The 22,044-nt window shown below is 39.1% G+C and overlaps 1 protein-coding gene across 3 annotated transcripts in view; it reads right to left on the bottom strand.

Moving 5' to 3' along the window:
• Positions 1–22,044, bottom strand: part of Usp40 (ubiquitin specific peptidase 40) — an 86,840-nt gene that overhangs the window by 62,815 nt on the left and 1,981 nt on the right. For all 3 annotated transcript variants that reach the window (XR_005974163.1, XM_041650133.1, XM_041650134.1), the window contains exons 3-10: positions 20,058–20,125; positions 18,173–18,286; positions 14,721–14,885; positions 12,242–12,388; positions 9,953–10,096; positions 5,487–5,615; positions 2,014–2,109; positions 818–925 (exon numbers count right to left, since the gene is read on the bottom strand). Coding sequence is in view for 2 of the 3 variants with exons in the window: in XM_041650133.1 (XP_041506067.1) it covers positions 818–925; positions 2,014–2,109; positions 5,487–5,615; positions 9,953–10,096; positions 12,242–12,388; positions 14,721–14,885; positions 18,173–18,286; positions 20,058–20,125 (971 nt within the window). In the remaining variant the exon portion in view is untranslated. The remainder of the gene's footprint in view (positions 1–817; positions 926–2,013; positions 2,110–5,486; positions 5,616–9,952; positions 10,097–12,241; positions 12,389–14,720; positions 14,886–18,172; positions 18,287–20,057; positions 20,126–22,044) is intronic.

The following is a 22,044-nucleotide window of genomic DNA, read 5'->3' as shown; positions in this document are numbered from 1 at the left end:
TGTATATATTCCATACTTTCTTCATCCATTCTTCCATTGAAGGGCATCTAGGTTGTTTCCAGGTTCTGGCTATTACAAACAATGCTGCTAGACCGTAAAAGGCTAATCAACCCAACTATAAAATGGGGCACTGAGCTGAACAGAGAATTCTCAACAGAAGAAGTTCAAATGGCCAAAAGACACTTAAGGTCATGCTCAACCTCCTTAGCGATCAGGGAAATGCAAATCAAGACAACCCCCTATGAACACTGATGGGAGGAAATAAACAAGGAAATAAATCTTATTCATCAGAAATGAAAAAGAAGCTCAAAACTTCAAGTTCTAAAGACACTAAGAGTATAATATGGGGCATTCTGAGCAAATTTTATGCCAGGAAATTAGAGATCATAGATAGAATCTCTAAAGCAACATCATTACAAAACAAATTCAAGTAGTGGAACACGAGCTTTTCTGGTGGTCTAACTACTTGTTCAACATTCCCAAGAGCAGGTAAATGCTCTCTCTGTAAAGTGGCTTCATTTCTGGTAACTCTAGCTTTGAGTCTCATTTAAACTCAGATGATTAAAGTGAGATGACTGGCTTTGCTACTCATTGAGCTTTAGAGTAACTTCATTGTGATTAACAGCTTCTTTTCCTGCTTAAATACTCTAAATACACTGTATATGATCTGTAATATACCAGCAGAATTCCAACCACTCAACAAAAACACTGATTATTTTCATCTATTTTAAAGCTCCATTTACATAGGAACTTGTGTTGCTAGGACCATGATAGGGTTTCCTGGGATGATGACTACCCATGTTGATGCCAGCACTACCTTTCTTAGTGCTCCATACTGTTTTCTGTACTTCTTGTTCCAAGATATTCCTGTCTTTTTCAAGAGTTTCTGGCCCAGCTGATCAACAGGAATTTGATTGGTCTCCTCCTTATGAAAGAAATATAGTCAGTTAACATCTGGTGAGAAATAATGATACCACAAATTCAAGGGAGCAAAAGGAGTGCACCTGCTCTTCTTCCCTAGAGCACAAACTTATAATGGGATCAATAAGACTATGTTTTTTTTATTTTTTTCCTTTCATCTCCCAAAGACAGGAAAAGACTATGTTTTTAAAGTAACCGTAAATATCAGTTTAGAAGACCTTCAATTTGAAAACCCATTTGCCAAGAGTCCCAGACAGAAATTCAAAGAGCAACATCCTGAGAGAGTTCTGCAGTTTGCCACATTCCTGACATTGTTTATGATTTTTTAAGAACAAACAAGGAAGATCTTGCTGACACAGGTTTTTATGTCTTCCTAAAATTACTAAGTTGTACCTTTATCCACAATACTTCAGAATAGGATATGCTTACAGATAAGAACTCCAAAGACATAGGTTAAAATGCTCTTTTGTTTGTTTTGAGAGGGTCTTAGGTTGCCCAGGCTAGCTATGTATGTGAGAATGACTTTGAACTTCTGACTCTCTTACTTCACCTCCCAAGTTCTGGTATTATATGGCACTTCATATACCACTTTATGTGGTACCAGGACTTGTATAAGCTAGACAAGCACTTTACCAACTGGGCCACATTCCTGGTACTTGTCTTTTTGCTAGTGCTTCTAGTATCAGGACAAATAGATTTTTCTTTGAAACAGACTCTCATTCTGTAGCCCAGGCTGGCCCCAAATTCAAGGCATTTCTTTTGTTTCATGCTCTCAAGATGAGAGATTAAAGGAAAGAGACTTGCACTTAGTGATTAAATTAAAACAAATCAGAGTGTGGTGACACACACCTTTAATCCCAGCACTGGGGAGACAAAGGCAGACAGATCTCTGTGAGTTCAAGGCCAGCCTGATTACAAAAAAATGCGACCCCATCTTTAAAAAAAAAGTTAAAATGAAACCATATTCCAATTTAGAGGTAGCTTTAAAATAATCTTATCTGATCTTCTCATACATATAAATACATCATATACACAAACATAATACATCTAAATAATTACTGGCACACAAACAAGTACAAATACTCACTCTACCTGCAATAAGATTGTTTTTAGAATCATCAATGGATCATCAGTCTCGTCTTCATTCTGAAGAGCTTCCAAGTTCACATCTGAATCACTTATCTCTTCCTAAGAAAGAAAATAGCAAGTGTTTCTTTCACAAATGCCAGTTAAAGGAATTAACCAAATAAAAATGTTTAAGTCACTGGAGGACAAAAGATAAAAATATCATCATAATCTATACAAGTTGGAGAATCAGGCAGACCTGGCTTTGAGTGCCAGGTTCCAACAAACAATTCTATACAATTTACTTAATCTTTATGGCTTTATATACAAATTAGTACTATGAGACAAAGAGATTCTAGCTTGTGGTTGTATAAGAATGTCCTCCATAGGCTCATATATTTAAACTTAGTCATCAAGGCGGGGCACTATTTGAGGACTAGGAGGTGTGGCCTTGTTGGAGAAGGAATAGCTGTGTTAGAGGAGGTGTATAACTAGGGATGGACTCTGAGCTTTCCAAAAGCTCACACTAGGCTCAGTGTGGCTTTCTCTTTCTGTCTGTGGAGAAGGATGTAGCTCTCAACTACTTCTTCAGCAGCATGCCTGCCAGCATGCCTCCAGACTCTCTGCCATGATGATGGACTAAACCTTTGAACTGTAAGTAAGCCCCCAATTAAATGCTTTCTTTTATCTTGTCATGATGTCTCTTCACAGAGATAGAACAGCGTCTAAGACATAGCACAATATATATATATAATGGGTTTCAACATTTTCCAGCTAAGAAATGTGGTGTCTCCTACAATTTGTGTTCGTTCTCATTCATTTAAAAATATTTTTTGGTCTTCACTACTATGCTTACAGGCTCTTGTTTTGGTTTAAGGAAATCCTATCCATTTTTGTAAACTCAGTTTAAACACTGACTTCTATTTCCTCATCATTAAAAAGTTAACAGTCCAGGCTGTGCATTATGGCACATTCCCCTTGCCAGGTAAACTTTGTGTACTTTAAAAAACATACATATAGTCAGATGGTGGTGGCATACTCCTTTAATTCCGGCACTAAGAAGAGGAAGGCGGATCTCTAGTTTTGGGCCAGTCAAGTCTACAGAATGAGTTCTAGGACATCCAGGACAACACAGAGAAACCCTGTCTCGAAAAACAAAAACAAAACCCAAAAAAGCATATACCACCTTGAAAAACTATTTTTTTTGTTTGTTTTGTTTCTATTTTGGGTTTGAGAAGGTCTCACTACTTAGCCCGAGTTGGCCTTGAACTCAGAGATCCACCTGCTTCTGCCTTAAGAGTGCTGGGATCAAAGGCGTGAGCTCTTCACGTTTTTTGTGTGCTTTTTTTTTTTTTTTGGTAAAATAACTTTTTTAGATTTCTAATTTTTTAAAAAAAATATTTTAATTTAATTTTTTGTATGAGTGCTTATCTGTGCACTTCATGTGTCCCTGGTGCTCTCAGAGACCTGAAGACGGTGTTAGATCCCTTGGAACTGGAGTAACAGATGGTTGTGTGCTGCGATGGAAGTGCTGGGAACTGAACTTAGGCAGTTTTTCAGAGCAGCAAGCTGAGCCATTTCTCCAGTCCAATGAAAAGGTATTTTAAACTAGCTAAAACCATAACTGCTAATTGATAACACTAAGAAAAAGTAACTAAGAAATAACATATTATGGCAGACCAGATCTATCATCTTTTGTAAATCATTAAAAATGATAAAGTAGATGAAATAAAAGCATCTATGATAAAGTAGATGAAATGAAAGCATCTTTTTCTTTTTAAGGTGATTTTTTAGTAAATATACAAAATAATAATTTTAATTGTCAACTTGACAAATTCTAAAATCTCTGGGCACGCCTGTGAGGAATGATCTTGATGGGGTTAACTGAGGTAGAATGGCTCACTCACTATGGGTGGCACCATTCTCTGGGCTGGGATCCTAAAAGGAGGGCGCACACTGAATACACACATTCATCTCCCTTTGCTTCCTGATCAAAGATGTACTGTGACCAGCTGTATCCTTCAACTCTTGACTCCATGACCTACCTGCCACGATGCACTGGACTCTGTAACTGTGCACCAAAATGAAGGGTTCCTCCCTTGGCCAGACATTTTACACAGCAACAGGACAGTAACTAAGCCCAGTCTTGTGGACACAATTTCCATTTCAATGCTCATTAAGAACAGCTTCAGGGAAGAAAGCCCAGGGCTGACTCAAAACAGGGAGAAAAGGGACCAATTTTTCAAACAACCAGTCCTCCAATCCTTATGCAACAGCTGAATGCCCTACATCTCCACTCAATTCTGACACTGGCTATATGGTAAAAGAACCCACCTGTTGAGTCAGTCTCAAAAGATTTGTCCTGAAAAAAACCCAAAAATAGAAAAAGAAGAAAAAGAAAATATAGCAAGCACTTACAAAAATCCATATTCTGCTTATTCTCTTTGGTTTGTATTGAGACAGGGTCTTACGCTGTAGATCAGGCTTGCCTGAAACTCTGTAGCCCAGATTGGTCTCAAACTCATGGTGATTCTCTTGCCTTGGCCTTTCAAGTGCTAGACTTACAGGTGTGTGCCACCATGCTCACTTTCTTCAGAGTACCCTTGATTTTGTGAGGAGACAGGACTTGAATAGATAAGGAACTGGGTGTGAAAGTCCACCCCTATGCCTGAAGTCTCAGCACTTGGAGACAGGTAAGATGAGTGTCAGCTACAAGGTACCACTGACTGCAAAGTAAGGCAGTGTCAAACAGACAGATAGGAAATACAAAATCAAAACACCAGATAGGCAATAAAGAGAACACAAAACCTGTTCCTTCAAGTCACACTAACAGCAGAAGATGCTAACATTTCTACAGAAGAGCAAGTCACTGCTGAAGAGATCAACACAAAATTTAAAGAGATCTTCTAGAACCCACAACCCTAAGGGAAGACAGAAGAACCATTAAAACTAAAAATAAAATATCATGCAAATATTTTATGAGTCAATAGGCTGCCAGCTGGAAAAATGATACAACCCTGAAAGCAGCTGAGCAAAACTACAGGAGGAAAACAGAGACAGACTCCCTCAGGCTGGACTGGCTCAGATGCAGGTGTACCTTTCAGACCAGAGCAAGGCCTTGTGCTCCTGGAAAAGACTGTAACAGACAAATTTAAAGGTCTGTGATTTTTATGGATGGCTAGAGGAAAAGAATATCCTTGTGCTGAATAGACAAACATGAAGCATTTACAAGCAAAGCGGCCAGATGCTCTCAACTTTATTACAAATTGTTCACTACAATGAGGTCACTAGTGTGTAGGAGTATATGTCACATGCACAAATATGACAAAAGGAAAATAACTGGAGACTCTAGGTAGAGGGTACACAGGAGCTGTACACGTAAAAGAAACCTTTAGGAAAGGAGAGGTATATACTAAAGGCAAAATGATCAACAGAATACTGTAACAGGAACAGAAATACAATGGAATTACAGTTATTTCTAAAGAAATTTGTAAGCTTACTTGACATTGCCAGTTTCCTAGATGATCAACATCTTTAATGTACACATGGTAATGACCTCCATAGCAGCCACCTCTGTGGATAATGACGGAGAAGAGGTCATACGTATATTCCGTGTCATCCAGTTCACTCTAAAAGAAGAAAAATAAACATTAGCATAGTTTAATAAGGGAAGAGAACTCTGAACCCTGAAACTAGTAAAAAGCACCCTTGTAGTATTAACACTTCACAGTAAGGCCCCTTTGCTGCTGAGTCTCCTGATTAGAATGCTATCTAAGGATAAAGAAAAATTTAAACAATTTGGGCTTAAATTAGAAAAGAAAAGTTTTTCATTTCTTTGAGGATGGCCTCAAATTCCTGGAGATCCTCCTGCTTCACCATCTTATATGTTAACATTATAGGCATATATAACCATATGCACAGTTGAATTTTAAGTCTTAACTTAGAAATTTATTGCCAATCATACCACACTGAATACATGTATCTGAAGATGTTATTATTATTATTTTTTTTTACTGGTGTTAACTAAGATAATGAGTTTGTGGTAGAGACTGTTAGTAGAGAAAACCATCTTTGTGTCGTACCCATTATGCTGTTTAGAACATATGCTCTTTTCCTACATAAACTGTCTGATATCCCAAGAAGGTTGCTGTGTACCTCCAGGTCAAGGTCCTCCTAGCATGTTAGTTCTCTGCACAGAATAGGAACTCAGCAATTGTGAACAGCAGCTAGTCTTGTTCAGAGCCTGTTAGTTTAGTGGAATAACCAGGTTCCTTTTTGCTTTACTAATTGTATGATCAACTTATTCTATTATTAATAGACTGACCACATAATCAATCACAAGGGATCCAACAGGTCAACTCCTACAGTGACAATGAAAAAAATACATTATATTTAAGAGATGCTTTAAATTCTAGATGCAGAAGGAAAAGAAAAAGCCAGCTAAGATGGTGCACTTCTGTAATTCCGGTACTTGGGAGATCATCCTTAGCTACACAGCAGGTTTTATGCTACCTTGGACTACATGAGGCTCTGTCTATAAAAACAGCAACAAAAAGGAAGGAAAGAAAGAGAAAGAAAACAGAGAAGAGGGAGACCAAGGGAAGGGAGGGAAGGAGGCAGACATTCTAGGAGTGTGAACCACATGACATGAGACATAAGGTCTCGTCCGGCTTTGAACTCAGTGTCACCTGCAATGTACAATGTGTACATGGGAAGAATTTATTTCCTTAACTACAGGTTTTTAGTGGGCATCATTTAAAAATGTCTCATTCAGACAAAAGATAAGACACAGAAAGATAAAAAATGACCACTTTCTCAATATAGAAAATCAAAAGTAAAATTAATTAATGTGGATTTCCTAGATACGTGCCTGTTTTTTTTTTTGATATATCAAAATAGGTTGGAATCATGTTATAAACTACCTTTTATAAAAGGAGAAACAAGTATATTAGTAGCTCTAGGAAAATAATTTTTTTCTGAGTGTGTCAGTAACAGGCTCAGAGCCAGCAGGCACTACTAGACCCCAGGGATGGTAATTCATGTAACAAAACAAACAGTGCAGAGCTCACTAGTGAGACCCAAAGTAGAGCAAGGCTCAGCTGTGAAGTTAAAAAAAATACATTTTTTTTTAGTACAGAAATTCAATAGCTGGATTTTGTAAACAATTGCTTGTAATAAGAAATAAGTAGAATGATGGGAAAAATAGAGAACCTGGAAACAAAATGACAAATCTATGTCCACTTAATTTTTGACAAACATACACTGGATAAAAGGCAGCCAAGTCAACAATGGTGCTAGCAGAACTGGGTTTCTACTTCAGAAGATGAAGTTAGATTTTAATCTTTTACCTGTACAAAATCTATTTAAATTGGATCACAATCTTAGTTTAAAGCCTGCAACCCTGAAATCTCTAGAACATAGGGGACACCATTTAAGATAATGGAGAAGGCAAAGACTTTTTGAATAGAATACCAATACACAGGAACTAATCCAGTATCAAAAAATGAGACCACAGGAAAATAAAAGTTTCTGTACAGCAAAGAAAAAATCAGCAGAATTAACAGACAGTGCACAGGATGGAAAAAAGGCTTTCACAGCTTCATAGTTACACTCAGACAAGGGCTTGATATCCAGAATTTACCAAGAAATGAGACCTTAATGCCAATAAAAACTGCCAGTCAACACAAAAGCAGACATGTTTAATGGACAGTTTTTAAAAAGAAGAAGAAGGAAAGAAGGAAGGAAGGAAGGAAAAGAAAAGAAAGAAACATGAATGGCCAATAACTACTTTAAAAAGTGCTCAATAACCCTAGCCATCAGGGAAATGCAAATTAAAACTACTTTGAGGTATACCACTTGTTCACAATCAGAATGGCTCTCATTAAGTGTGACAAAGAATACAGGTGAGGCTGTGGAAAGAAATGCTGCTGGAGGAGTACATTAATACAGCCACTGTGCAAATCAGTTTGGAGATTTCTCAAAAAATTAAAAATAGGGCTGGAGAGATGGCTCAGAGGTTAAGAGCACTGATTGTTCTTCCAGAGGTCCTGAGTTCAATTCCCAGCAACCACATGGTGGCTCACAACCATCTGTGATGAGATCTGGTGCCCTCTTCTGGCCTGCAGGCACACATGCAGACAGAACACTGTAAACTAACTAACTAACTAAATAAATAAAAAAAAAATTAAAAATATAACTACCATACAACCCAGCTTCTTCACTCCTGGGTATGTAATATACCCAGAGAACTCTATACCTTATTGCCTTAGTTAGCGTTCTTACTGCTCTGAGGAAGCACCATAACAAAAACAACTTGGGGAGGAAAGGGTTTATTTGTCTTACATATCTGGAGGGAAACCAGGGCAGGAATTCAAACAGGGAGGGACCCTAAATCAGGGGTTGATGCAGAGGCCATGAAAGGGTGCTGCTTACTGGTTCTGCTCCACTGCTTTTTTATAGAACCCAGGACCACCAGCCCACAGGTGGAACTACCCATAATGGGCTGGGTCCTTCCAAATGAATCACTAATTAAGAAATTGCCCTACAGGCTTACCTGTAGCAAGATCTTATGGAGGCATTTTCTCAATTGAGGTTCCCTTCTCTCAGATGATACCAGGTGTGTCAAGTTGCCATTAAAAACAATTGACATACCAATACAACTTGACATACCAATATAATGCTATTTAACCATACTCCTTCCTTTCTTGTTCATCTCCAAGATCACATATTAATAAACATCACACTATAAAACATTCCAACTTTTAAAAGTACCATAGTCTTTAAAAATTCAAACACTTCAAAATTCAGTTTCTTTAAAATATTCAAACTCTTAAAAATCCAAGAGATCTTTAATAGTTTAGAGTCTCTCAACTGTGGGCTCCTGTAAAATAAAAAAATAAGCACTTTCTTACTTCAAGAGGGAAGAAGCAGGCACAGTCACAGTCACATCTGGACTGCCAAACTAACTCGAACAGTGTAAACAACCCAGAGCTCAATGCCTGGGATAAACTCATGATCTAGGCTCCCCCAAGGGACCGGGTCACCTCTCTAGATCTACCTTCTTCAGCTCACACAGACTGTCTTCTAGGCTCAGGTTAGTCCCACTGCATGGCTCCTGCCTTAACTTCCCTCCATGACCCTTTCAATGCTGGGGTTTCAACTGCTAGTACAGTTCCAGAGGATGCACCTTCACCAATGACCTTTCTTGACCTCTCAGAGTACCAAGCCTCAGCTGCTCTCCATGACCCCTTCACGCTTTCAAAACAAGTACATCTGGGAGACTCTTACACAATACCAAATTCAGTTGCTTGTTCAAGGTACATCTTTGGCTGCCATGGGGCCATGGTTAAGAAAATCTACAATACACAATCATCCAGTGAAGTCAAACAAATTAGTTGTGGAACCTTAGCCACTAGTACCTTTTTTTTTTTTTTTTAAAGACAAGTTCTCACAATGTTCTATGGCTGACCTGGACTCGCTACGCTACGTAGATCTGGCTAACCTTAAACTCAACAGACGCTCCTGCCTCTGCCTAGGATCAACGGTGCGAGCCATCACTACCAACTGCAGTTGACTTTGTAGCATTGGTTTTTCATGAGCCCCCAAACATCTGTGCCATAGATGTTTGTGCAAACATAGTTTGCAGGTTTTCTGCATTAAGAACCCTTTTGAGAGGCTGGGAAGAGAGCTCAGCGACGAAGAATATTGGCTAGTTCCTCTTCCAGAGGACCCAGGTTCTATTTCCAGCACTCACAGTAGCTCAAACATCCGTAACCCCAGTTTCAGGGAACCGGACACCCTCTTCTGGCTTCAAAGGTCACTGCACATGGTACAACAGACCCACATACTTGTAAAATGCCCATGCATATCAAATAAAAATCCTTAAAAAAAAAAAAAGAAAGAAAATCTACAATAAACTGAGTATTTTAATCTTGGAAGGGAAGGGAAAGAATTCAAAGGTTCAAACCTGTTCACAAAAAGGCTTGAGATTGATCCGGAGGGGGAACGTATAACAGCTAGTTTCCTTGTAGCGTTCACATTTCACAAAATCAAAATTAAATCTTAGTAATGAAATAGTAAGAAAAGGAGGCAGCTTACGTAATTTGGCAGACTGTAAAAAGAAAAATTAACAAAGTTTTAAAAATGCAGTTACACAAGAGGATACATAATGCTATGTAAAATAGCAAAAAATGACATATGACACAGTTATAAATATGTCCTTAAATCATATAAACATATACTGAATTCAATATAAACTTAAATCACACAAGCATATTCTAAATTCAATATAAACTCATTTACTTTATGGAACTAAGGATGGTATTGTACAATTATGCATACAACAAAAACATTTACAAGCCCCAGTTTTATGCTTTTAGGGTTGTTATCTAAAATTACTATTTGATAAGTGTGTCCTAACTGGGTGCTCCTTCTCTTTCATTGTTCATTTCCTGCCTAGCCCTTGGCCTTTCACCTTGTTCTTTGGATCTTTGCTCCACTTAGCAAACACACAGATCTTATTCAGTGAAGAACTAGAACTCTGAATGATTAAAAATTGTACATGTATTTACTTTTTTTTTTTCTGGAGAGAAGAGTCATAGTTGTCATTAGACTGAAAGGGACTCTTGACTCTCCAGGATTCAAGACCTACTGATGGGGTTTTATTATTGTTTCTTTTAAGATTTATTTTTATTTTGTGTATAAAAATACCTCTTTGACCTTCTTCTCAGTGTTTTGCCTGATTCCCTGGGAATGGAGTTACAAATGGTTGTGAGTCACTGTGTGGGTCCTGGGAATCTATTCTTGTCCTCTGGGAGAGTAACCGGTACTCTTAACCACTGAACCACTTCTCCAGTTCCCATCTGTCGTTTCTTAAATTCAAAAGCATATACCTTGCTGCTGTTTTAATTCCTCAATTTAAAACAAAATACTAGTTAAGCTGCTTTTTAAGAGTCATCAGCTGTCCCCAGTGCTCTTTCACTGGTGGCCTTAGGGAAGAAAAATGCTTCTCATCAGAAAATAATCAATAATTATATATGTTTAATATTACTAAACTATTTAAAGTTACATTTCATATATTCTATGGGTGAAAAAAAAGGTGAAATAAGGCTAGGAATAGTAGTATACACTTATCATCCAAGGTTTAGGAGGAGGAAGAATGAGAGTCTGAAGACAACCTGGGCTACACAGCAAGACTGTTAAAAACAAAAGAAAAAAGTATGCATTATAAGATGGAAGATTTCTAAACTCATTCCAAAGATGTACCTAAACTAAACAAGAAACTTAACTCAATATGGCTAAGAAAAAAGTGCTATGTTGGTCACAGGTAGAGAAGGAGCTGAGAAGGTCAGAGAGGTACAGCAAACAGCACATCCAAGTCAGAGGAATGAAACATTTATTAATTTCTCTCTCTCTCTCTCTCTCTCTCTCTCTCTCTCTCTCTCTCTCTCACACACACACACACACAGCTGTGAAAGGATGTTGAAAAAGAAATATACTTGGTTGCTAGAGGATAAAGGAGAAAAAAACAACTCAAAAAGGTTTTCCAAGTCTGCCTTCTGAAGACAGCAATACACAGGTCAGACTCCAGGAGAATAAGTAGATAAACTGGGTAGGGTAGAGAACCCTTCCCGCAGCTGACACAACACAGTGACAAGCATGAGGCCAGTTTTCAGTTTCTGAGGCACTGCCATCTCAAAACAGAGTAGCATCACAATGGAGCAATGAACAAAATACATAATGTATGGACATAACAGAGAGCAGTGCATTCATCCGAGTAGTAGCCCTCTCTGATTCTTCTCGTTGGATATTTTCGTCTTCCTGGAATACAGAGTAACTAAGCCTACAGGGATTACTATACATGGCCACAATGAACAGACGTGAATCTGAACAGAGTTCCATACACGTCACTAAGTTCACCTTCTGTCTCAGCTCAGACTGAGAAGACATCAGCCACTCTCATCTAGTCTTCTTGACTTGCTGTTCACAAGGAGGAGGAGGATGCCGAACTTAGATAAGCATTCCTGACACTTAATAATAGGCATACTGGACTAAGGCTCAAATACATTTTCCCATGAAAGTAGTTAGGTTAATAAACTACTTTTTCTGTTAAAAATTTAAAGACAGCTAATGACATAAACATCTTCTCAATCTGTAGTATTCAAAGCAGCTAAGTGTATTTTCCTGACTTCACACAGGTGACTAGAGCTGGCAAACCTTCCTGTCTCCAGGCAAAAGGAAAGGAAGGCATGGTTACCTTTGCTGCTTTAACCAGGCGGTCACAGGTTCCACAGTGGTACAGGTTTTCACAGTCGAAAACTTCCTCTTCTACATACATGTTCCAGAGTGCATCTTCTAAACCAGATACGTTTTTGACTGCAACTGTCAGATCCAAGAAGTCTTCCTGAAATATGAAAGATTATTACACTGAGAGAACAAATGATTTCACAGAAGTTTACAACTGAAATATATAGAGAATTATCAAATATATATTTTTCTATTTGCCCATAAAAAATATATATGCCATGATTATAAATTGTAAATTCTTTTTTTTTTTAAAAAAAGAGATTTATTTATTTATTATGTATACAGTGTTTTGTCTGTATGTATGCTTGCAGGTCAGAAGAGGGCACCAGTTCTCATTACAAATGGCTGTAAGCCACCATGTGGTTTCGGGGAATTGAACTCAGGACCTCCGGAAGAGCAGTCAGTGCCCTTAACCTCTGAGCCATCTCTCCAGCCCTATATTGTAAATTCTTATCACTATTCTTTCTAAATAAAACTATAATTTTTCTTAAAGTACATTAAGAAAACAGTTTAAAAGAGAAAGGTTTATAAGTTTAAATGTATATGAAATAAAACCTCATGTTTCCCCAGGAAATAAACCGCAAAAAATATATATATACCTGTGTTAAAGTATCACACATACACACACCATATAGCACACACATGTACACACACGTACACTTGCACACAAACATGTATGCTTGCAAATTCACACACCTCACACAGTTGATTAGCACTGCTTTAATCTTTAAAATGATAATAGCAATCCTCAAGTAGAATTGAATTTTTCTACTGTAAACTTCCTCATTTTTTTCGCTAAGATTGGTTTAAGATATGCTGAGAAAATGACAAGAAAACAAATTTTGATCCAGATTAAACAGGTATTTCTACGAAAATTAAAAAGATGGCACTTTGTAAAAAGGAAATCTCTCAAATCTACTGAAACTACATTTGAATTTTATTTCTAGCAATAAATGCTGTTAAAATTTTGCAAGTTTAAATCACATTTCTAATTCTGTTCATGCATGTAGTCGGACTTTTTAAAGAGATTATCAAGACTGAAAAGTAGCAGAGCACTAGTTTAATTCATGGCAAAGCTCTCAAGTAACAGGACTAATCCTTTATGTTAACAATATGCGCATAAAAGTTACTGTTTATAATTGATGTGCTTTTTGCATGTCATGTTTTACCATTGCTTTGTAAATCAATGCATTAGAGCTCAATCAAAGACACGCAGGACATCTTAGTTATTTTCAAACTAGCCTAACAAGACAGCTTCTATTAGCACAGGAATAAAGGCCAGATATACTGCTTTTATTCCCAACTCTTCCTTAAGAAATAAAAAGACTGGAGTTGGAATTCGCAGCAGTGCCTTTGCCCAGCACCTGTAACTATCTACACAAGGCCTTCAGCTCAAACTCAAGAACCCCAACAAATAAATAAATAAATGAAAAAACCATAGATCTATTTAACACATATTTATTAATATATATTTGCATCTATTTCTTAAAAAAAAGCAACAAATGCATTTGGAAAATGGTATTAAAATTTCCATTCAATCAGATAAAAAAAACTTCCTATGACTCCTACCATAATAACAGGAGATGTTCATTAAATATTCAGTAATGAAGCCATTTGCTGATTAGGACTTTAAAAGCAACAGAGATGATTTCATTGACACAAATTCCCAATCAAACTCAATTGGCAATCTATATTATCACAAAGAAATGAAAGTCATAATTCAAACAGAACTGTACCAGCTCTAGATGACAGTTTACATATCATATAAATACAAGCATACATTGCAAATACACTTCCTGAAGGTTATTAGCAAACTAAACCTATTATTTAGAGATTCGTTAGTTAAATATTCTTTGATATCCTGTCTTTATTACCTCCCTAATTAAACTTTCTCCTCTCTCTCTCTCTCTCTCTCTCTCTCTCTCTCTCTCTCCCTCTCTCTCTCCCTCCCCCCCCCTGTGTGTGTGTGTGTGTGTGTGTGTGTGTGTGTGTGTATCACGTGTTTACCAGTGCCTGCAGAGCCCAGAAGATCCCTGGAAGATGGAGCTACAGGCAGTTGTGAGCAACCCTACATTGGTTCTCAGAATGGAACAACAGTCCTTTGGAAGAGTAGCAGCAAGCATTCTCAACCACCGGCCATCTCTCGAGTTCCTTAGTGAACTGTCTTTACACTGGCTTCTTTCATGAGATGTCTACATGTAAACATCTCCTCAAACCTTTTTTAAGAACATGTATCAGAATATATGAGAACTGAATAAAGACTGTTTTAAGAATTTGCAGGCTGGGGAGATGGGTAAAAGTCCCTAGCACCAAGCCTGACAACCTGAGTTCAATCCCCAAAAACTATGTGGTGGACGGAGCACAGCAGATTTCATTGTAAGAATTATACTTGATAATATTTGTAAGCAGAGGAACTTGTGTCTGCTCACCTGCTTCTCACTGATATTCTTACACTCTTTGCAAACAATCTGGTTCACAATGGTGCCATGGTATAGACGATTAATGAGGTCATGGCCAGAGGTCCCAACTAAAGATGTTTCCAAAGCACTGAAGAGAATTCGGTTCAGTTCCTGCACATCATGCTGTCTCATTTCCTAAAAAATAAGAAATAGTTATTGTTTGGAGACAAGGTCTTTGGGTTGCCAAGGCTGGCCCTGAATTTACAATCTTCTGCTTGAGTCTGAGTGCTTGCATTATAGGCACAATATCCAGCTAAAACAGCTGCCTTTTAAATATAACTTTTGCTTTATGTTTTTAAGAATGGATTTTTAAGAATGCTATCAATTAAACATATAAGAAAAACTTTGAATAGATGTATAGATTACCACCTATTTTTATTTATACCTCAAAACAAAATTATAATAGGCAATGTTTAGTGTGCACAAACAATTCAACTCACTCAGTGACTGTGAAGTGCGCTCTGAATTATGAGAGAACACCCACCTGCCCCTGTCACAGGAAGACAGAGGAAAGAGCAGGAGAGGTTTAGACAGTGTAGAAGCCAGCAGTGGGTGCACAGGTGTAAACCTCACTTAGATCACAATGCTTGGGGACAGCAGAAACCAGAACTGACTACTTGGAAGCATAAACCAACAGCAACAACAAAAAAAGAGCAATGTAGTGTTGCTGAGAAAAATTCAAACTGACTCTCAACTTGAACCCATTCTGAGTCATTGACGGTGTGTGAACTAGTCTTTCAGAACAATCTGCCCCTCCAAGACGTGCTCTATCACCAGGAAGCAGAGAAGGGCAGTGAAACGGACAATTAAGGGGCTAAGACCTAGCACCAGGAGGAGCTGGGGCCTTAAACAGAACAGCAAGTGCTACTGAGCCCATTCCACTGACATAAAAGTGTCACAGACACAGCAAGGTGTCTTTCAGCCTTGGCACATTGATGTTACTGTTGCCTTCACCATGGAAAGTCAAAAGGAGGCAGAGGAACAATTCAGTGTGTAGAAAGAGAGGCAGCCAGGGGAACAATATAAATTAAGCTTATGTGACATATGTCATAAAGGGGATGAAAGCTGAAGCCAAGTGTGAGACTGGTGATCTTTTCCCTGCCTTTAAAATAAACGATAGCAGGCGATGTAAATCTGTCTTCTAGCACTGGCTTGAAAAAGAAGGAAAACTTCAAGGTCTGCTTCTAAGCAACCATTTATTTGGCAAAGTTACCTCAGAGACCTTCTACCACCCAGGTTCAGCCCTTTACTTACAAAATATAAAAGAATTAAGAAAAGTGTTTCAGCCAGGTGGTGGTGGTGCATGTCTTAAATCCCAGCACTCGGGAGGCAGAGGCAGGCAGATCTCTGTGAATACAAGAATAGCCTGATCTACAGAGTGAGTTCTACGACAACCAGGGCTACACCAAAAAAAAAAACCCTGTCTCAAAAAACACATGCATGCACACACACACACACACACACACACACACGCACACACACACAAAGAAAAAAAAAGAAAAAGAAAAAAAAACCAGGCTGTGGGCCTGGGTGGTAGTTGAGCTGGTCAGTCTGGGCCACTAGGGCCGCCTGCCTCAGGCGAGAGGGCAGAGTCAGCCCCCTATGCCCATTCCCTCAAGATCAGTCACTCGTGCTGCAGTGTTCAGAGAAGCAAGGCTACCTTTCCCTAGGCCAGTTCAGCATGACTCACTGCAAGGAACATTTGCTAGTAAAGTTGATTGGACAAAGGGTATACTATATGATGCCAAAGCTCCCAATGCCTCGGGACAAATAAAGAGGTGTTGGAGAGCAGGAAAGAAGAATGAAGAGGGTTTTGTTGTTGTTGTTGCTTTGGGAGGGGGGCATTATTCTCTTTTTGTTTTTGATTGTTTGCTTACTTTGTTTTGTTTTGATTTTTTAAAATTTTCTTTTGTGGAGAGGATATGGGAGAAGCAGAAGGTGAGAAGAATTGGGGTGCACAATATGAAACTCCCAAAGAACCAATAAAGAAATTAAATTAAGGGGCTGGAGAGATGGCTCAGAGGTTAAGAGCATTGCCTGCTCTTCCAAAGGTCCTGAGTTCAATTCCCGGCAACCACATGGTGGCTCACAACCATCTGTAATGGGGTCTGGTGCCCTCTTCTGGCCTGCAGGCATACAGACAAACAGAATATTGTATACATAATAAATAAATATTTAAAAAAAAAGAAATTAAATTAAAAGAAAAAAGAATTTGGAAGCCAGCAACTTAGTGGAAGCTCAAATACAAAGAGAAGTCTTCACTGAAACGTAGCATATCCACACAGCAGAGGCTCACCGGACAGTGACAAGGAATGACCTAACATTATCTTAAGTGAAACATGCAAGGTACAGAAGATCACATAGTGTATAACTCTATTCCTATGTAATATTCAGGAACAGGCAGATCTACAAACAGAAAGCAGGTTTTAGATTAACCAAGAGCCAGAGAAGGAGGTGGATGGAGAGTGGCTGCAAATGCATGGGGATTCTTTTCAGAGCAGAAGTGAAAACAATCTGACGTGACGGTGGCGGTGATGGCTGCCCAATTCTGTAAAAATAATAAAAGCCACTGAACTATACTTTTTAAAAGACTGACTTTTATGGCATGTAAACCTCAATGAAGGAAGGATAAAGGAATACACCTCAAGCATCAGTCCTGTGCCTCAAATGTAACATGCTTTTTAGGGAACATGCTATTATCTGCTTCAAAGTCCAAGCCCTACTTCTTTGATCCCAGAGGGCAGTATCACGGAATTAATAAGGAGTGCTCCTACTTAGAAGGCCGCAGGTAAGAATTTTGCAGGAATGTACCTATTCCACAAACAGTAAGACCTTGACAACAAGATCCTTAGTTATTGCCATAGATGTTTGTTTGTATGTAGTGGAATGCCTGTTAGGAATACAAATAAAAACGAGTCAAGCTCTACAGGAGATACAGGAAGAAAATGAAATGAAAAGCTAGGGGTCAGGACAGGGACATGAAAAGATCCAGCAAAGCACTGATCTGACCGCAGTGCGCTCTCATCAGAGTGCCCACATCAAACAAGAAGCACATCACACAGGTGGGCAACATTCTAAACATCCACTAGTTTATCCGTTATTGCTGAAGACTGAAAAGTTAATGAACAGTTTGACATCTACACAGTAAATAACATCGATGTAAGAAGGGTTAAAGCTCGACTAAACAATATAAAAATCGCTGAGTACAAATTACAAAACTCAGTTCCCGTATTTCCCCCATATCAACAACATTCTTCCCGACTGCAGGACATAGCCAGTTTTAACGGTCTCTATTCAGAAGACCTAAACATGCACATGTGCCCTGTAACTATTCATGAGAAGACATTCCAACATGATGAGTCCGAGACAAACTTAGAGGACATCAGACAAAACAGGAAGCCTCCCTGTTGGCACCTTCCTACCTCATCGCTGCTCCACCCAAAGCTGTCAGTGAGGTCTGTGGTTGATGCAGCCTCCTGGTCCAGGAGCAGAAGCTGAGCAAACAAGCGCTGCAGCTGCAAAGGTATGATCCGGACCTGGGGAGAGAGGTGGGTTCCAGACGGATATTCATGGGCAGAGTGATTCGGTAGAAAAATCCCTCATTACACAGGTACAACTAATTAAGATTCAGTTCTTTGAAAATTCTAACTCATCCAAAAGGTTTTAGTATCTGGAGTTTTCTTCCTCGACATAGTTCAGATCAATATTAAAAATTCAAATGGAGTCAGCCGGTGGTGGTGCACACGCCTTTAATCCCAGTGCACAGGAGGCAGAGGTAGGTGGTATCTGTGAGTTCAAGGTCAGCCTGGTCTACAAGAGCTAGTTCCAGGACAGCTAGGGGTGTGACACAAAGAAATCCTTACTTAAAGAACAAAATTCAAATGGGCCCTAACAACCACACAAATGATCACACAGTTCCCATAGTTCACTTGTCCTCTAAAACATTTCCATACACATATTCCAGGGGAATGAAGGCATGTTTCAGGCACACAGATCTCAGTCTGGAGTTCTGAAGCTTCAGAAGCTAGGCTACACCCTGCCTCCCTTTCTGCTAGCTCCAGTCCAGAGAGCAGGGCCTCTCACAGTCCAGTGTGCAGGCCAACTTTAAAGATTCAAAGGGAGAGTAAGCATTCAGGAAGACCTGTGACAATTCTGTATTCCCATGATATTAAAAATATATATTACAAAAGCATTGCTCTGCAACAGAGTGGAAAGAAACTGATCTGCACTGAAGTCATTTCTTGCCACAAAGCCTTTTTTGAAGCATGGGACTGCATCACAAAAAAACCACTGTTCCACGGACCTGAGCCTGCGTGAGAGGAGAGGCTTCTGAACGAGGTTCCAGCAGGAAGAACATGGTTAGAGTTGTGCTTTAAACAACTTCACCACAGCAACATACAAAACAATGTCCTAATTTCTCCTTAATGTATTTCCAGAACACTAAAGTGATAAAATGCTGAGCTCTAGGGTTTCCCCAGTGGATTACTGCAAATAAGTGTACTGAATGGATGTTCTGGTTGGCTAGCCTGGATAGTTTCCGAGCTTCTCCTCTGCCTTGAGAAGAAGCACAGCAAAGCAAGACATGTTTGCAACAGCAGCATGACATTTTGAAAGACTTTTTTTTTTTTTTTTTGGTTTTTTTGAGACAAGGTTTCTCAGTGTAACAGCCCTAGCTGCCTTGGAACTCACTTTGTAGACCAGGCTGGCCTTGAACTCAGAGATCCGACTGCCTTTGCCTCCCTAGTGCTGGCATTAAAGGTGTGCAATACCACTTCCTGGTGAAAAACCACTCTTTTTTGAAGGAAAATTTCGTTGCTGATTAAGTATGAGGCAAGTCACTTTCTGCCAATAAAGATAATATTTGTAACAAATGACTTTGTTTTCTATGAATTGTGCCATTTCCAGGGCTAGAGAGATGCTGCAAAGGGTAATGTGCTTGCCACACAAGAATGAACACTGGAGTTCGAATCCCTAGCACCCATGTAAAGGCAGGCTGGGTGTGATGAGCAGCCTTAATCTCTGCTCTCAGAAGGCAGAATGGAGTTCACTGGGACAAGTGCGCTAGATAAATTAGCTGAAACAGTGTAAGTGAGACTCCCTGCCTCAGTGAATAAGGTGAAGAGTGATGGAGGATGTCAACCTCTGGCCTCTACGTATACACACGTGAACGCTCATATACACATGCACACTCCCACACAGGCAAACATGCATATGTACAGGAATGCACACGGCACACATATACACATGCAACCCCTCCCACCATTTCTTGAATACTCTAAAAGACCCAATAAATTATAGATTTAGTACCTTTGCATCAGGCTTATCCTTATCCTCTAAAGAACCAAGCTCTTCCGGACCAAGAGAAAATAAAGCTTCTAAACAAAAAAGTAGAGTCAGATATGTAAATGGTATGATTTTATCTTAGAAAATTGTTTAGGAAGCAAGACCTCCATTAAGCAATATCAGTGAATGATTTAGAATGACTAAGACAATATTTATACCTTTCATTTACACATTTTGCATTTTTAACATTGTTGTCTACTGAATCGAAGAACATCAAGTGATGTACTACTAGTATATAATCATCACGTGACACTTCAGTAACACAGATCCATAGAACATAAAAATATAAGCAGGCAAAGCACTATGGGACATCGTTTAATCCTAGAATTCCTGTGTCAGAGGCAGGAGGATCTCGAGTTCAAGGCCTACTTGGTCTATATAACAAGATCTGGCTTCAAAAATCCAAAGACTAAGAGGATGTAGCTGCTCCAAACAAAACCACTATAAATATAAAACCAACCAACCAAAAGTGATTGGTTTTCACTGTCTTTGGCAACAGAACTCAAAAGTTATGAGTCGTCTTACAAAACAGAAAAACATCACAGGTATGTATTTTCACATGCGAGGCTTCTAATCAACCCTGCATGTCAAGGACCAGACTGGATGTCTTTTACCTTGAGATCCTGTCCTTTGCTTTTTGGTGTGTAAATGTCTTTTCTACAATTCCAGTAATAAGAGATGGCAATGATCTTACTTGAAAAAGGAAGTTGTCAGCCCCTTCACTGACCTCCAGATTTTTTGTTTTTTGAAACATTTCACTGAGGTAAGTGATGAATGGGGTGAACGGGTCTCTTTACTGAAAAACACTGATGCCCTAGTGATTACTCTTAAGAATGTTTTGTTTCTCACTAAGTGCTGGGGCTGTAAAAAATAAACTAAAAGCCTATAGGTTAAAGAACAAAACCACCTCAGGGCTGTTAGGATAATCTCCCATTATTCCTTACTGCAATGTACAGGCAATATAATGGAATTCAATTTTGCTTTACTTTAAAATGCTACTCCCCCAAAAGACATACACACATATAAGTCCCTTTTTTCCTCTGTCGGTACTCTTGTTAGCCTTTCCAAACTATAATCCACCCTGCCCTGCAACAGCAAGGTCAGGCTAAGCCATGCAGAGTGCACAGTGCACGCACTAAAATGTCAAACTACATGCTGGACCAGGTAAGAGGAAGTTGGCCTGCAGCTTTCAGGCTCTGGGTATTCTCTATCATCTGTCCTGTCCCTCACCTTCTTTCTCTTTTTCTTTCTTGGGTTTTTGAAAAAGTCTCACTATATAGCCCAGACCAGCCTTAAACTTTTAATCTTCCTGCCTTAACCTCCTGAGTGCTGGGATTACAGGATATAGCTGCGTATTTAGTTTCTTTTTATTCATTGTGTTTCGAGGGTGCCTCATGTGGCCTTGAACTTCTGATCTTCCTCTTGCCTCCACCTCCCAAGTACTCTCAGTCTGTTCTTAAGGCTATTTTTTTGCTTTAAGTTGTTTTTTACCTTCAACCATATTAAAGATCTTTATGCCTGAGTTATCTATTTAGTATTGCTAAAAGCTTCTACAAGTAGAATTACTGACTACTGGGAGGCAACTTTATGTAGAGGCTGAAGTCAGGGACATAAGACACCACTCTGGAATTTGTCGGTTCACTCCATTAGAGCGGCCCACTAGACATGGACAACAGGAACTATTTCCTAGATTTCGGGAGAAAGAAGCCTGTCTGAGTTTACAGCAACAGAAAACCTGACAGAAGATCTGATACACTAGGTGGTAGTGGGGACTTGGCATTCAAGTACAGGCCAAACAAGCTTGTCCTCAGAACAGAGAGAACCTGTGGAGACGTGAGCTACATATTCATGTACATTGGGTTCCCCACTGAGAATGATGCAGAGGCCAAACAGGGCTCATGATGGAATCAAGAACAGACACTAAGACCCCACTGAAGGAAGCTGGAGTACA

This window comes from Microtus oregoni, unplaced genomic scaffold (assembly GCF_018167655.1).
Source record: "Microtus oregoni isolate MIOR12 unplaced genomic scaffold, Mior012 000004F_ref0000308, whole genome shotgun sequence".
Taxonomy (NCBI): domain Eukaryota; kingdom Metazoa; phylum Chordata; class Mammalia; order Rodentia; family Cricetidae; genus Microtus; species Microtus oregoni.
This window is presented reverse-complemented; position numbering and strand designations above follow the sequence as displayed.